The 16729-nt window shown below is 35.4% G+C and overlaps 1 protein-coding gene across 8 annotated transcripts in view; it reads right to left on the bottom strand.

Moving 5' to 3' along the window:
* NEBL (nebulette) overlaps nt 1-16729 on the bottom strand; it is a 501273-nt gene that overhangs the window by 86833 nt on the left and 397711 nt on the right. For 4 of the 8 annotated variants that reach the window (XM_066233811.1, XM_066233816.1, XM_066233814.1 and 1 more), the window contains 4 exons: nt 12140-12253; nt 10462-10563; nt 6509-6613; nt 1069-1176 (listed from right to left, as the gene is read on the bottom strand). The exons of 2 other annotated variants lie outside the window; for them this stretch is intronic. In XM_066233811.1, the coding sequence (XP_066089908.1) occupies nt 1069-1176; nt 6509-6613; nt 10462-10563; nt 12140-12253 (429 nt within the window). The remainder of the gene's footprint in view (nt 1-1068; nt 1177-6508; nt 6614-10461; nt 10564-12139; nt 12254-16729) is intronic. 2 more of the 8 variants (XM_066233813.1, XM_066233815.1) reach the window with 2 other exon arrangements.

Below are 16729 nucleotides of genomic sequence, written 5' to 3'. Positions count from 1 at the left end.
AAAATTGAACCACTTAAAACTATTAAATAAGCCACAGTTATGTCTGAGTGCCCTTTCCCTCAGAAAATGAATTATAATATCACAACAAATAGCATATATAATGTTTATAAAATTCTTATGAGAGTTTTATTGTATAAAATGTATCATTCCTCCTTGTTTTCCTGTTGTTATTGGAGAATAGAAAAGATCCAGTTCATTGAGCCTTTTTGGCATGGTGACCTGGGGTTGTAATCAGCAGACACCACTGCCTTTAAAAAGAATAACCTGGCTCTACCCACAGAATTGGGATATTGGCTGAAGACAAAACCTTCTGTGTCTGGTGCCTCTTTCCCCCGAACCCCCACCCCTACCCCACAAATAGGAAAATTAAAAAACCAGAGCAGAAGAAATCTCACTGGAACAGAGCAAAACCAGGGAATAGGTAGATGCAACTTAGTATTATCTTAGGTAGAGGATGAAATGAACAAGTGAGGGGAAAACTGATGACTTGCCCAGGTCCTAAAACACTGGCATTTACCAGATACATCATTTCAGATAAAACAATGACTCTCAGTGGAATCATTACCCATCTGGGGATAATGACTACTGGCATCATTACCTTAAGAGGATGAAATGAGCTGACATATATAAAGTACTTAGCATATTATTTAGCACAGATTACTTAGCACAAGGATTGACTAAATGTTAGTTCTATTGTTATTGCAAAAATTAAAAGGTAAATAAAGCAACCAGTTCTTCTTTTTCTTTTCATTTTTTTTACCTACTCATTATAGTGTTTACACGACACAACCTGAAAGTGTCAATTTTTATAATCACAGAATGTGAATGCTGAGAGAGATGTTAAGAGCTCACGGGGCCTTATATCCGTATTTGCCAAATAGGAAACACTAAGGGCCAGAGGATCCCAATGACACAGAGAAGGTGCCTGGGTCCAGACAGCGGATTCCCTGGGGCTTCCTGTGCAGGGTCCTCTAGACTCACCAAACATTCTGAACCACTTTCCTGATTCCTTTCAAACAATAAAACATGACATATGTGTTGACAGATAAGAACAAACCAGGGACCCACCTCACTCTGCATCTTCTGAGCCTCCTTTGAAGCTTGATATGATGGTGTCTCAACAAACTCAAGCATTGATTTGCCCTTATTTTTCTCATATTCTTCTTTGTACTTAACCTTCATTGAAAAAAAGTATAAAAACATATAAAACTCACAAACCCTTATGAAAATAGAACAAAGTAAAATAAACATGTCCAAAATTAATCATCCTGTTTTCTAAAAATCGCATTATTCTTGCCACTGAGGTTGATACCAGGGTTCCCTGTAGTTAATGACATTCAAAGAAACTAAAAAGGTGTGTGTGTGTGTGTGTGTGTGTGTGTGTGTGTGTGTGTGTGTATAAGGTCTACCAGAAAGTTCTGTCCGTTTTTGGAATAAAACAAAATACAAATTTTTCTTACTGTCAATAAACTTTATTAATTTCCACACCAACCCTATCTTCCGAATATGGTCCGAAATGGTTTGCTGAGCTGAATTAAGCCTTTCTGCGATCTCCAATGTTGTCAGAAAAGGATCTTGCTCCAACATGGTCTTAACAACATCGTCATCGATCAAAGATGGTTGCCCAGAACGTGGTTTATCAGAAAGGTCAAAATCACCTGTTTCGAATTTTTCGAACCATTTCTGTATGTCCTATCAGAAACTGTATCTTCACCAAACACTTTCAATAAATTTCTACATGCTTCTGTAGCATTTCTTCCTTGTTGAAATTTGTAAAAATTACAGTGGCGTAAATGAACTTTATCAGTAGCCATGGGTACACTATTGCTTCACACATAAGTCTAACGTGAATCAACTTTTAGTTAATTTGCTACATCAGTATGTATATATTAAGTGATTAAAATAGAGAGGCACACATACGCCAAATAAACATGTGCTTACATGTCGAAACCTGTTGTGATAGAAACGAACAGAACTTTCCGGTAGACCATATATATATGCTATTATTAAATAATGTGTAGTGAAAATAAAAGAATTATAATTAAATTCAAAAGAAATTTTTCAATACTTAGAACTTTATGGTATCAGAAAATAACAAATTTTTTTTTTTTTGATTTAAATTTACTTGTTCTTTATTTTAAATATTGTATTTGTTCCCGTTTTGGTTTTTTTACTTTAAAATAAGATATATGCAGTGTGCATAGGGATTTGTTCATAGTTTTTTTTTTTTTTTTTGTTTTTTTTTTATAATTTTATTTTTTTAATGGGGTGACATCAATAAATCAGGATACATATATTCAAAGATAACAAGTCCAGGTTATCTTGTCGTTCAATTATGTTGCATACCCACCACCCAAAGTCAGATTGTCCTCTGTCACCTTCTATCTTGTTTTCTTTGTGCCCCTCCCACCCCCTATCCCTCTCCCATTCCCCCCTCCCCCCCGTAACCACCACACTCTTATCAATGTCTCTTAGTTTCACTATTATGTCCCACCTACGTATGGAATAATACAGTTCCTGTTTTTTTCTGATTTACTTATTTTGCTTCGTATCATGTTATCAAGATCCCACCATTTTGCTGTAAATGTTCCGATGTCATCATTTCTTATGGCTGAGTAGTATTCCATAGTGTATATGTGCCACATCTTCTTTATCCAGTCATCTATTGATGGGCTTTTTGGTTGTTTCCATGTCCTGGCCACTGTGAACAATGCTGCAATAAACATGGGGCTGCATGTGTCTTTACGTATCAATGTTTCTGAGTTTTGGGGATATATACCCAGTAGAGGGATTGCTGGGTCATAAGGTAGTTCTATTTTCAGTTTTTTGAGGAACCACCATACTTTCTTCCATAATGGTTGTACTACTTTACATTCCCACCAACAGTGTATGAGGGTTCCTTTTTCTCCACAGCCTCTCCAACATTTGCTATTACCTGACTTGCTAATAACAGCTAATCGAACAGGTGTGAGGTGGTATCTCATTGCAGTTTTAATTTGCATTTCTCTAATAGCTAAAGAAGATGAGCATCTTTTCATATATCTGTTGGCCATTTGTATTTCTTCCTGGGAGAAGTGTCTATTCATATCCTCTTCCCATTTTTTTATTGGATTGTTTGTTTGTTTGTTGTTGAGTTTTATGAGTTCTTTGTATATTTTGGATATTAGGCCCTTATCTGAGCTGTTGTTTGAAAATATCATTTCCCATTTGGTTGGCTTTCTGTTTATTTTGTTATCAGTTTCCCTTGCTGAGCAAAAACTTCTTAGTCTGATGTAGTCCCATTCATTAATTTTTGCCTTCACTTCTCTTGCCGTTGGAGTCAAATTCATAAAATGCTCTTTAAAACCCAGGTCCATGAGTTGAGTACCTATGTCTTCTTCTATGTACTTAATTGTTTCAGGTCTTATGTTTAGATCTTTGATCCATTTTGAGTTAATTTTTGTACAGGGGGAGAGACTGTAGTCCAGTTTCATTCTTTTGCATGTGGCTTTCCAGTTTTCCCAGCACCATTTATTGAAGAGGCTTTCTTTTCTCCAATGTGTGTTGTTGGCCCCTTTATCAAAAATTATTTGACTATATATATGTGGTTTTATTTCTGGACTTTCTATTCTGTTCCATTGGTCTGAGTGTCTATTTTTCTGCCAATACCATGCTGTTTTGATTGTCGTGGCCCTATAATAGAGTTTGAAGTCAGGTATTGTTATGCCCCCGCTTCATTCTTTTTCTTTAGGATTGCTTTGGCTATTCGGGGTTTTTTATAGTTCCATATAAATCTGATGATTTTTTGCTCTATTTCTTTAAAAATTGTCATTGGAATTTTGATGGGAATTGCATTAAATTTGTATATTGCTTTGGGTAATATAGCCATCTTGATTATATTTATTCTTCCTAGCCAAGAACAAGGTATATTCTTCCATCTCATTATATCTTTTTCGATTTCCCTTAACAATGGTTTATAGTTTTCATTATATAAGTCCTTTACATTCTTTGTTATGTTTTTTCCTAAGTATTTTATTTTTTTTGTTGCAATCGTGAAGGGGATTATTCTTTTGAGTTCCTTCTCAGTTGTTTCATTGTTGGCATATAGAAAGGCTATTGACTTCTGAATGTTAATTTTGTATCCTGCGACCTTACTGTATTGGCTTATTGTTTCTAGTAGTCTTTTTGTGGATTCTTTGGGGTTTTCGATGTATAGGATCATATCATCTGCAAAAAGTGATACCTTTACTTCTTCTTTTCCGATATGGATGCCTTTTATTTCTTTGTCTTGTCTGATTGCTCTGGCTAGAACCTCTAGTACCACATTAAATAAGAGTGGAGAGAGTGGACAACCCTGTCTTGTTCCTGATTTAAGGGGGAAAGCCTTCAGTTTAGTGCCATTTAATATGATGTTAGCTGATGGTTTATCATATATGGCCTTTATCATGTTGAGATATTTTCCTTCTATACCCATTTTGTTGAGAGTCTTAAACATAAAATTGTGTTGTATTTTATCGAAAGCCTTTTCTGCGTCTATTGATAAGATCATGTGGTTTTTGTTCTTTGTTTTGTTGATATGGTGTATTACATTAACCGTTTTACATATGTTGAACCATCCTTGATATTCTGGGATGAATCCCACTTGATCATGATGTATTATTTTTTTAATATGTTGTTGTATTCGATTTGCTAGTATTTTGTTTAGTATTTTAGCATCTGTATTCATTAGAGATATTGGTCTGTAGTTTTCTTTTTTTGTGCCATCCTTGCCTGTTTTTGGTATGAGGGTTATGTTGGCCTCATAAAATGTGTTTGGAAGTATTGCTTCTTCTTCAATTTTTTGGAAGACTTTGAGTAGAATAGGAACCAAGTCTTCTTTGAATGTTTGATAAAATTCGCTGGTATAGCCGTCAGGGCCTGGACTTTTATTTTTGGGGAGGTTTTTAATGGTTTTTTCTATTTCTTCTCTACTGATAGGTCTGTTTAGGCTTTCTGCTTCTTCTTGACTCAGTCTAGGAAGGTTGTATTGTTCTAGAAATTTATCCATTTCTTCTAGGTTGTTGAATTTAGTGGCATAAAGTTTTTCATAGTATTCTACAATAATTCTTTGTATATCTACGGTATCCGTGGTGATTTCTCCTCTTTCATTTTGGATTTTGTTTATATGAGTTCTTTCTCTTTTTTCCTTGGTAAGTCTTGCCAAGGGTTTGTCAATTTTGTTGATCTTTTCAAAGAACCAGCTCCTTGTTCTATTAATTTTTTCTATAGTTTTTCTGTTCTCTAATTCATTTATTTCTGCTCTGATTTTTATTATCTCCTTTCTTCGGCTGGTTTTGGGTTGTCTTTGTTCTTCTTTTTCTAGTTCCTTAAGGTGGGAAGTTAAGTGGTTCACTTGGGCTCTCTCTTGTTTGTTCATATATGCCTGAAGCGATATGAACTTCCCTCTTATCACTGCTTTTGCTGCATCCCATAGATTCTGATATGTCCTATTGTCATTTTCATTAGTCTGTATATATCTTTTGATCTCTGCACTTATTTCTTCTTTGACCCATTCAGAAAATAACAAATTTTAAAACTCCTATATGTAGGACTATTTTTGTTTCAGAGAGGCATGACAGATAATCAATGAAAGTGTTTGGCAAAGGGGGTGAAACGGAGGTGGAGAGAAACTGCGTGGGGCATGGGGGGGTGATGCGGGGTGAGGGCGCTGTACTGAGACGGACGCTGGAAACCATATCAACACGATAAATTAAAATTAAAATGAAAAAAAGTAGTTGAAGTATAATAACATAAAACATTAGAATAAAATTTTGTGGGAAATGAAGTAAAAATAAGAATGCAAAGAGAAAAGAAAATAATACCTATTTTCAAGCCATAAGGGAGAGCCAGTTTGTGTATATTTTTTTACATAATGAAGGTGAGTGTCAAATCATTATCAAATTTATGTTCCACAGGACACATTTAAAGAGTGATCCAAAATTCCATTTAACAGATGTTGGAATGACATATTTTGCAACTTTGAAACTCAGAACACAAAAAACTTTTTAGCTATCAACTTTAAACTATACAAGTAGGAAAATAGTTTTAAAAATTTGTTTCACAGAATATTACAGTTGAAAGAAACATTAATGTAGAAAACACTGGTAAGATAGGTTTGCTATTTTCATAACACTTATAATCAAACTGAGAAATTATAATAGACTTTGTGCCTGAACAATTAATTTTGCAGCACAAAATGACAAATCAGTGCATTATAAATATGGAAATCAGAATGAAATTTGATCACCTTTTAACTAACTCATATACTGTAAGTTTTAAATTGTGTGAAGTGACTGTTATCTTATAAAATGCCTTTATGCTGAAATGTGGTTCAAACTTCCCTGACTCAATAAACACTGAGAGAATGGTGTTTGAAATTTTCGAAAGCAGCACCACTTTCTCAAGGTGCACGTGCTTTTCAGCAGCTTCAGGCTCTTAGTGGGGGCGCCTGGCAGTGAGTGGCTCGACTCCAGGCAGTGGGGGCACACACCTGGCTCTGGAGGGTAGCGTTTCCTCTGTGGTGCAGGTGTTCTGCAGCGTCCGCGTCAAAATGATACATTCTTTTGTTTTCCTCAAAATGCTTTCTATACTCTCGCTAAAACAGACAACATGAAAATAAATTCAGAATAAAAGGGGCTGATTAGACCAACTAATATTTCAAAATGCAAACTGAAAAGCACAAGCCAATAACAGCTGCAAGGTCCCCATCTGCAGTGGCTGGTCATGTAGGTTTCTAACAGTGAGGAAATCAACAATGCACCAGCTCCAGCAGTCACTGTGAAGAGCATAGGAAACACTCAGAGAAGCAGAGGACAGTTAGTGGTAAACAAGGGGTAAAAGACAGTCACGACACTGGGGAGTGGCAATGGAAAAGCTAGGCACGGGACCAGAGTGTATGGGCAAGATGAGCACAGTGGAGGCAATTTGTCCTGCCCTGATCCTAAGAAGAGAAGGAAAGACTAGAAGAAAGAACAGAGGAAAGGAGGTTGGAAGCAGACATAAGAAAGTTGTATACAAGGGCTCAGCCCTGAGGAATATGGAGTCATAGGGAAAATGAGAGAGTGAAAAGTGATTCAACTAATTTCCCTAAAAAGAGAGGTCAGGATGTGTCTGGGAGAAAAACTGAAGAATCCAGGCACAGTCAATTAAAATTTTAAGGTAAAGAAATTGGATTAAGACTATTTAGACATATTGAACAGACAAAAAGATGGAATGTGAAAGAGACCAGAATGGATAAGAATGCCAAATTTGGCAACTATAGGTCTCTAAGTAAAACAGTCAGCAATAAGACAAAATTACTTCATAATTTTTATAATTGGATACTGGACACTTAGTTATTTTGCCATATTTGGGAAAGACTTTCAGAGGTAAATGGTAATCTCAAAGACTCAACTGCAGACACTTAAGGTCAAGTTGGTTGCTCATTAATCAGTATCTCAGGGACAGCAGCCATTTTGTACAGAGGGAAGGGAGAGGCCAGCAGGAAAGAGCTGCCATAAGGAACCCAGCAATGGGTGTTAGCAGATGCTCTGCTCCAGACATCTGAGAGTGTAGTAAGAAGAAGCCCCAGTGCCCAGGATGGAAGGGAAGCAGCAGACAGCTGCTGTTTCATGGAGACACAGCCAGGGTCCCAGAGGTACTTTCTGGCAATTAGAGTGATATGTGTCCCTCAAAACCCTAACCAGAATAAAGTAAGGAAGAAAAAGGTCCCAGAAAGCTCATGATAATGTTTACACAGTACATACTGACTGAAGACAATAAGTTCTAAATTTTGGCTCTTCTTCTAATTAAAAGAAAAAAAAAAGATAATCTCAAAAGATAACACTGTACTTAGAGATGTTACAATTTGATGAGAAGTTATTTTATAAGATATGTTCATAAAATAATCATGAATTGAATGCAATAATCCAAAATACATTCCATATTGAGTTAAAAACCAGAATTAATAAGCCTAGGGTATTATGTCTGGAATAATGAATATATCCTGAGAAGAAGTCAACAAATATTATCTCCAAAGCAATTATCTATTTTAGTTACAGAGAATTTCAGAAACTCCTATTTTTAAAAAGTAAAATAAGCAAGAAAACCTATTTGATTTAAGATCTGAAAGAACTTCTAATACCTCCTGTTTCTTATATATTAGGTTCTGTTGCCTCCTAGTGGGAGTTACACAGAGTAACACAATATATATATTTTTAATTTATGCAAAATTATAAAAGAAACTAAAAGCTACTAGAGCTCTATTTTCCAGGGTGAATGTTTCCTTGAAAATTTAATTATTAAGCTGTATAAACTCATAAGTACTAATTTCACTCTACATATTATGCATTAAAAGAAAAAAGAAATTATTTATAACAAAGACATTTTGAGGTCTTTAAAAATAGCCAGTTATGAACAAACTGACAACTAATTCTGGCAGAATGTCTTTTTATTAAGAATTCTCTTGTTTAATCTTTTAATGAAATTACGTTGCCCTTACAAATCTACCAAAGTCCAATTCTCTTTACATTAAAATGTAAAAGGCGGCAATTTTGATGTACAATAAATTTGAGCCAATATATTATCATATAACTTGAATAAATAGATACCTCAGAGTAATATATTTTTGAGACTAAACTTTCTCTCCTGTGAAGTAATCATTAAGTCACAATTCTACTATGGGGAAAAGGTATGTGATCGAAGCAAAAGCACCACCTGAACAAAAATTTACTTATAAGTGGTACAGTATTATAAAATAAGTGTAATATATGACTTTGCTGGATTTTCTCTATTGAAGCGATGCTAGAAACAATTTATACTAAACTATGATTTTTTTTACCATTATTAAAATGAAAGGTCAATATTCTTGAAAAAAAATATTACCTGTGAGTGGCATGCATTCTTCCAGCTATCAAAGTTTTTAATTACTACCAAGGTATTTTTATTGGGTTATTTATATAGGGATCCTCATGACCTAAGGATATTTAACCCAAGTATGAATGAGGAGTAGTCAAGGGCAAAATGCCAGTGCAACAGTCAAAACTGGACAAAGACTGACTGAACAAAGCGGCTCTGAGAACAGACACATACTGAGTTCGGAAGCATAGGAGTCATAGAGGAAAACCTGAAACTGAAACAAAGACACTCAGGGAACAGGGATCTGTGCAGAAGTGTATGAATGAGCACTGGAAGAACAGGACAGCGTGAAGTAAGTGTCCCGGGACTGAGTCTAATTCTGGGCCTGGTAGCCCTCTCATGTTCATGGTCTGTTCAACAGCCTGGACGGAATGACAGGCTGCTTTCCACCAAGGACCAGGAATAAAATTAATTATCTAATTAAAAAATCTCTACAAGTATCAATTGTTTGCATGCATGGGGCATTGCAAGAAGGGTGACGGTGATGGTGGCGAAGGGAGGCCACAGCATGGACACAATGAACACAAGTTTCAGTACTTGAAAGCCGAGGGCAGACATTCCAAACCCACACTGAAACTGGATCTTGTTATCTAACAGTTTGGGAACCAGGTTTTGACTACAGGATTTTTAAATCTATGAGTTTTGGGCACACATCCTGAAGACAACCCATTTCACTCTTCCACACTTCTTGCCCAACACACTTTTCCATCTGAACTGCACCTGGCCCAAAACAGGTATTCAATAAAATGGGGTCATTTTGAGTGAGTGAGAGTGTGAGCAAGGGAGTGAGTGAGCAACTATTAAAATAGGCATAGAAATAACCCATGGTCAAATTATCGTTCATCGCCACCATGGGCAGTGGAGGCACAAGTGAGCCACGTCATCAGTTATGAGGTCAATGATGTCACTATGTGTTTGAAACAGTGTCCAAGAGGTGAGTTCTGATGGAATGACCCACTTGGCAGTGTATCCAAACATTTTCACCAGGACATGAAGAAATTACCTTCCCCTCCTAGTAGAAAGGTTCGTTACCCTCACAAGACTGACTGTACAATGTCAATATAAACATCTTTAAGATTTATTTGTAGAGAAAATACAAATTAGACTAAGGCAGTTTTTATGGTACTGAGGCCTATTAAATATCAGACACTCTGCTCCAGCTTGTATAAAATAAAAGTCCTCGGACTTGAGAGCCTGGCCTTCTGAATCCTTGAAGCAAATGCAAAAGACAAAAGGGGAAGAAGAAAGGCAGAAAGAACACTCACCCAAACACTTTGAAGTGTAGTTGTTCAACCAGAAAGTTTGCAATCAAAAAATATTAAAGAGTTTGAAAAACAAACAAACAACAACAACAACAACAACAAACCTTTGTAAAGCAACAGCTTTGGTGCTGGTGGGACTAAGTCAGCAGACCACTACTTTCAGTGAGTTAGTTACTCAGGGAGGAGTGACGCCAGACAGGCCTAAGGAAGCAGGTGCGCCCACGAGCTGCAGGCACAGCGGCTCCACCGCACAGCAGCTACAGCTGCCATCACACAACCCACTTACTCCGCTGAACATTTTGCTGACTTTCAAAGCATGGTCTAAAAACAAGGTTGGGAGATCTGAAACCGGGTCGTGCATATTTTGAATGTCTTTCTTGTACTTTACCTATGAAAATAACATGGAACAAAATACCGTCTAGGAGGAGGAAATACTATGATTTAGCATTATCGCCATTATCATGTTTAACACATCAGAAAGTTAGTAGTGAACTGCCTGATGAATAAGCAAGTAGCCACTAGATGGTGCTCATTTATTACTGAATGCATTTTAAAAAGTTATTTCTAGGGACTTGAAGATATTTTGATTTCTTTTCATTGTTTACCTATTTGAAAGGGTGATGTTAACAGAATCAAGTGATTTCAATGGGAATTCTGTTTTCAAAACATAAAGAAAAATTATTACTGTATTTCAATTTTGCTTTATGGCAATTTAGGAGCTTTTGGTATTTTTCATGCTATTGCCATATAGACCATTTTTTTCCAACTGCTTTGGAAATATAATATTAGTAACCATGATAATAAAATATTATTAATAAGAAACATATTGAATACAATGTATGCCAATTACTTTTTTAAACACTTATATGGATTAAGTTTTAATCTCCATAAAAACACAAGGGGGTAGGTACTTTAAGTATCTCCCACTTTACAGATGAGGAAACTGAGGCACAGAAAATGAAGGTATAATACTGAGAGAGCAAGATTCAAATCCAGGGAAATCTGATGCTAAACTGTGCATTTTCAGCACTACGCTCTAGGTTCCTTTAATATATTTTACCTCTACTTGCTGAACATGTTTATCCTCATACATAAACACACAGCAATAATAAGGCAAAAAAATCATTCTGCTATTTCCAGTGGTCTTAAAAGACAGAAATACCCATTTCAATTTCTGGTGAAAAACAAAAATTGATTAATGACCACAAATAACAATACCCTGTAAACATTAATGACAGCAGATAAAAGTCCCAGGATATGTCAGAAGTTGAAAAGTTTAAATGATATAACAAAGCAACAGTTCAACAACGATTAATCTAGATACTTGAAAGGGTACTTTATACATCCTGCAACTAAAGCAAAATGATAGGTTTTTTCCATGTTTGTTTTTTATATTCTGCTTAATTCTAATAAAAATTTAAGGCATCTTTTTTTGTAAATTGAAACGATCATTTTTAAACACATGAAATGAAAACAAATTGTGAAGAAGTATCACCTCATTTACATACAGGATAAGAGAAATTGTAAGCCATTACAGAGACAATTTTTGAAAATTTCTTTACGATATACTGCTACATAGCAGGTAGGACTTCATGATATGGCTCATTTCATGGGTCTTATTATATGAGTTAAATATTGTCATAATTACCAACTGACAATACTACACTCTACTTTGCTGCAAAACTCTGTAATGTATTTCTACTCTTGATTAGATATAATAGTCTTATTAGCAATACTATTCCTATTCATCAATTAATTAGTAATTAGTCACCATTAATAGTAAATTACAATACATTTTTCTCAAAAATCTCAAGAAAATATGCGTCAGTGTTTTCAACTAAAATTGCTTGGAGATTACATGATTTTATTTCATTACAAAATAGCCAATTCTGTGAAACAAAAAACAAAAAATATTGAAAATAATTTTCTATGTATTATAAGTAATGAAACACAGAATAACTTACATCACTTGCCAGTTCAGTGGCAAGCTGACTTTGTTTAAAAGAAGCACTTTCAAGGGGATTGTAATGATGTTTCTTATCCTTCCTTTCATTATCAAATTTTTCTTTGTATTTAATCTGCCATAAAAGAAAAAAGCAGGATAAATTTAGTAGCATATTTATCTTCAAGCTTTCAAAATAACACATTTGACTTGTAATTAGATTTTATAAAAGCTACCTTAAAAACGAATAATAGCGAAGTTTAAAATTCCTGGTATTTTCACCCGTATAAAGTTTAATTAGGCATAAATTTTTTTATTATAAACAACCTCTATTTGAACATTGATCATAAATGCAATTAGGCATGAACTCTAATCCTATTAACAAGAATTATACACTAAAATCTCAGGATTTTTAAATGTCATTTTCCATTTCTGCATTCTTATAATCTATGATTAATTAGAAATTTAGGCCATTAATGAATTAAGTTTTCCACATTTATAAAAGAAATCCTAAGCCCCAGAATTTGAATATTAATTTTCCTGAAAGAATTATTTCAAATACAGAACATGTTTTGTACTATGGTTTTTCTCTTCACTTTCCATTTGTTCAAAAATTCGTATTTAGGGACTGCATTATCTAACATGTCTGGGGTCTAATTAATGTCATTTTTCGTTCCCCTGCTTGAACCCCACAGTTGCAAAACTATTCAGCAGCAAAACTATTTTTAATATTTATTCTAAATTATTTTCCCCTTTTTTATAAGTAATCTTAGGGCAACCAAAGAAAGGATTATCAAGTTCTTGTATAGAACTATATTCTGGTCCTGGCCAGTTGTCTCAGTGGTAGAGCAACAGCCCAGCATGTGGAAGTCCCAGGTTTGATTCTTGGTCAGGGCACACAGAAGCAACCATCTGCTTCTCCAATCCTCCCCTTCTCTCTCTCTCTCTCTCTCTCTCTCTCTCTCTCTCTCTCTCTCTCTTCTCCTCCCATAGCCATGGCTCTTGATTGGTGCAAGTTGGCCCCAGGCACTGAGGATGGCACCATGGCCTTTTCTCAAGCACTAAAATACTTTGCCAAGCGACATAGCAGTGGCCCCAGATGGACAGACCATCCCCTAGTAGGGGGTTTGCCGGGTGGATCACAGTAAGGTCACGTGAGGGAGTCTATTTCTTTTTTCTGACTCCCCACCTTTCACTCAACAATAAAAAAAAAAAAAAACTGTATTCTTTTCCATGGATAGAGAAATATGGGAATGCATGCTATGATAACTAACTGAAATATAGACACAAGTTCTGTACCAAAAACAAAGAAATAAAAAATTATTTGAACCTGACATCCCCTTTGATTCCTATAGCCAGAAAATGATACACAGACTTTCAAAGCAAAAATAAGCTGTTTTGTTCTCTGATATTTTCACAATATTATAATTGTTATAATATTTTGTTTTCTTACATTCTCATAATGCACCTTTATTCATACATATTAAGGCTGTGCTCAAAGAAGTTTTATTAAAAAGTAACTTGAGGATGGTGATTGTAACAGAGTGTGTACTGGGCAATGGTCTCCCTCAGGGACACATGTCTAGAATCTATGAGAGGGAGGTAGTGAAAATTTTGGTGGGAATATATTTGGAAAATATCTCAAGATGGTTTACAGGAAATATTTTCTGTTGTGGTTCCATCTGCTAATAACTTTCTGATAATTCATAGTGCCTTATAAATAAATTCATGCAAAATCTCATTTATTCTAATTATTTGGTGAGGTCTCTCTAAAACAAGAAAAACTCTGATTTAAAACAAGTTATTTTATGTCTTGAATCCAGGGACAATATCAGCAATGGAATAAATTTAGAGCTCATTCACTCTTTCCACAGTAGCTGGCTACCAAAGCAAAGGTTTTCCTTACCTGGCCCTTCCCCAAACACACAGTTTCACTACCTATACACACAATTTCACACACTCCACAACCTTCTGCTAGGGTACTTTTCAAGATATTTTAATTGGTGGTTTTGTTTCTTTCTAGCTTTTTAGTGCTTACATGCTATTCACTGGACAATGGTGGAGGGCTATCTTAACTGACTTCTACTTGAAAGAAACTCCTGACTCAGTCAGACTCAACAACACTCTTTACTTCTAAGCAAACATTCTGACTAATGACCACTGTGCCCCGAACATTCTCAGCTAGTAGCTATTTAACTAACTAATTGGTCCTGCTATGTAATATGGGCATCGAGTTTTCTTTCAATTATTCGTATTCTCCAACCGCAGGCACTATGAGTTATGTATTAACAAAATGACAAATACAGGTTATATAGTCCCTGTGCCCACAAAGCCCGGCATACTGTCATTGTGCACCCTATAGTCCCAACACTAGCAGCAGAGGCTACACAGATGGTGGTGTTACTTGGAAATTAACTTGACAAATTGTCATCTGGCACTCACACTTCCCAAGTAATGGTATAGTTCTAAAAAGCAATAATCAATCCAGGTTGTAATGATTCTTTCCTTCCTCTGCTCATTAAGCACTGAGTCTTGTTGAGTTCCTACTATGAGGTAGCATGAGTTCCTACCTAAGGTTAGGACAGTGATATGACACAGACACACTTCGTCATGACTAGGTCAGTAATCTCATTCAAAAGCAAATATGATTGAATCGTATGCTTTAAAATGGTTTAGAAAAGTAAGCTGGAGCATTTCTGTTCCTGTTGGCTATGTTGTAAGCTGGCTAGGAGTCAACTGAGTTTGTGCCTAATCCTATATGCTAGTTATACTTATTATAGTTACATTAATCAATTTAATACTGTGAACACTGGCAAATTTACTGTAAAAAGAGTGTTATTATTTCTATGAAAACTATGCTATTTCTCTGAAAGACTTACTGAAGGCAATTCCCTACAAAGAAATTGTTGTCAAATTAAGAGCAGTCAAGACAACCAGAAAAGTCAGAAGGAAAATATAAATAATCTAGAACAGTGGTAGTCAACCTGGTCCCTACTGCCCACTAGTGGGCGTTCCAGCTTTCATGGTGGGCGGTAGCGGAGCAACCAAAGTATAAATAAAAAGATAGATTTAACTATAGTAAGTTGTTTTATAAAGATTTATTCTGCCAAACAGCGAAAATCTGACATAAAGTACTTGGTAAGTAATTATTATTATATGCTTTAACTTGCTATAACTCTACTATATAAATTTTATAAAGTAAAGTTACTTCCCTACTTTATAAATCACCATTACTGTGGAACCTGTGCGCAGTTAGAAAATTTTACTACTAACAGAGATACAAAAGTGAGCAGTAGGTATAAAAAGGTTGACTACCCCTGATCTAGAAGGTTCTATAAATTAGATAGATTAGCAATATATCTTAAACAAGAAGTCTTTCAAATTGCAAATCATAGACAATGCAATAACTATGGTTTATAAGAAAAACTGAAGATTCATTTATAAAGAAAAAGACTTGTCACTACATCAAAGAAGTTAATGAGTAAACGGACACATATGTGTTTTGCCTTAAAATAAAATGTTGCAATATATTTTATGGAGAACTTTATTTTCTTAACATTTCTACCACTGTTATGCATTAAGTCAGTGTTTTTTCAATCACCGGTCCACAGCCCAACGCAGGTCTGTCACAAATTCCATGCCACTCTGCCCACCAAAGAGTTACCAACCTGATGTGAAAAACCACTGCGTTAGGCTACATACCTTAAAATCTGAAAAATGCTGCCTAACCTTTCTAGGTTATTTCTATAGCGTGAGATCAATTATTTAAAGTAAACCTGTCATTCATATCCTTAAAATAAATGTAATAATGAACAAAGTATTGTGAAATTTATCTTACTCTAACTTTCCGTACTCTACATTTTTAATTCAAAAGTGCATAAGAAAGAAATCCACAAGAATCTCCCTCCTTAATGAACCACAAAGTAAAATAACTGCACTATATTTAAAAATACATTTACCAGAAACTACAGCCAACTGTTTCTTACTTCTTTCTGTAAGGTTTGCACATAAGTGAACTAAAAAAATAGCTGAATGGTTTAAATCAGGGGTCCCCAAACTACGGCCTGTTAGCCGCATGTGGCCCCCTGAGGCCATTTATGCAGCCCCGCCACACTTCCAGAAGGGGCACCACTTTCATTGGTGGTCAGTGAGAGGAGCACAGGATGCAGATGCAACTTAGATGAAACTTCTAAGTTTTATAAAAAGTTTTGACAGACTTAGCAGGATTTTCAGAGGCCAGCACTTGGAGAAAACACTGGAACTGTTAAACTACAATGATATTACTTACTAAACTAGTTGCTCAATACTATACTGCTCACAAAAGCTGGGGATATTTTAGAGTTTCATATTCATTTTGAAATATCCCCTACTTTTTCTGAGCAGTATACAGTTGGATAAAGCAGTGTTTCAACAGTCTGAAAATGGACTTCTACTCCCAGTTTTGTGGAGTTCAAAACTTTCACCACAAGGGGTTCCAGGCTTCATGACACCACATATAGCCCAGAATCACAGAGCCAGAAAAGGCAGGAAAAAAAAAAAAAAACAGACCTTGAACAAAATCTTTTCATCATGGCTACAGAAACAAATGCTAAAAAAAAAATAGAAAATTTGA

Source organism: Saccopteryx bilineata, chromosome 5 (genome assembly GCF_036850765.1).
Source record: "Saccopteryx bilineata isolate mSacBil1 chromosome 5, mSacBil1_pri_phased_curated, whole genome shotgun sequence".
NCBI lineage: Eukaryota > Metazoa > Chordata > Mammalia > Chiroptera > Emballonuridae > Saccopteryx > Saccopteryx bilineata.
This window is presented reverse-complemented; position numbering and strand designations above follow the sequence as displayed.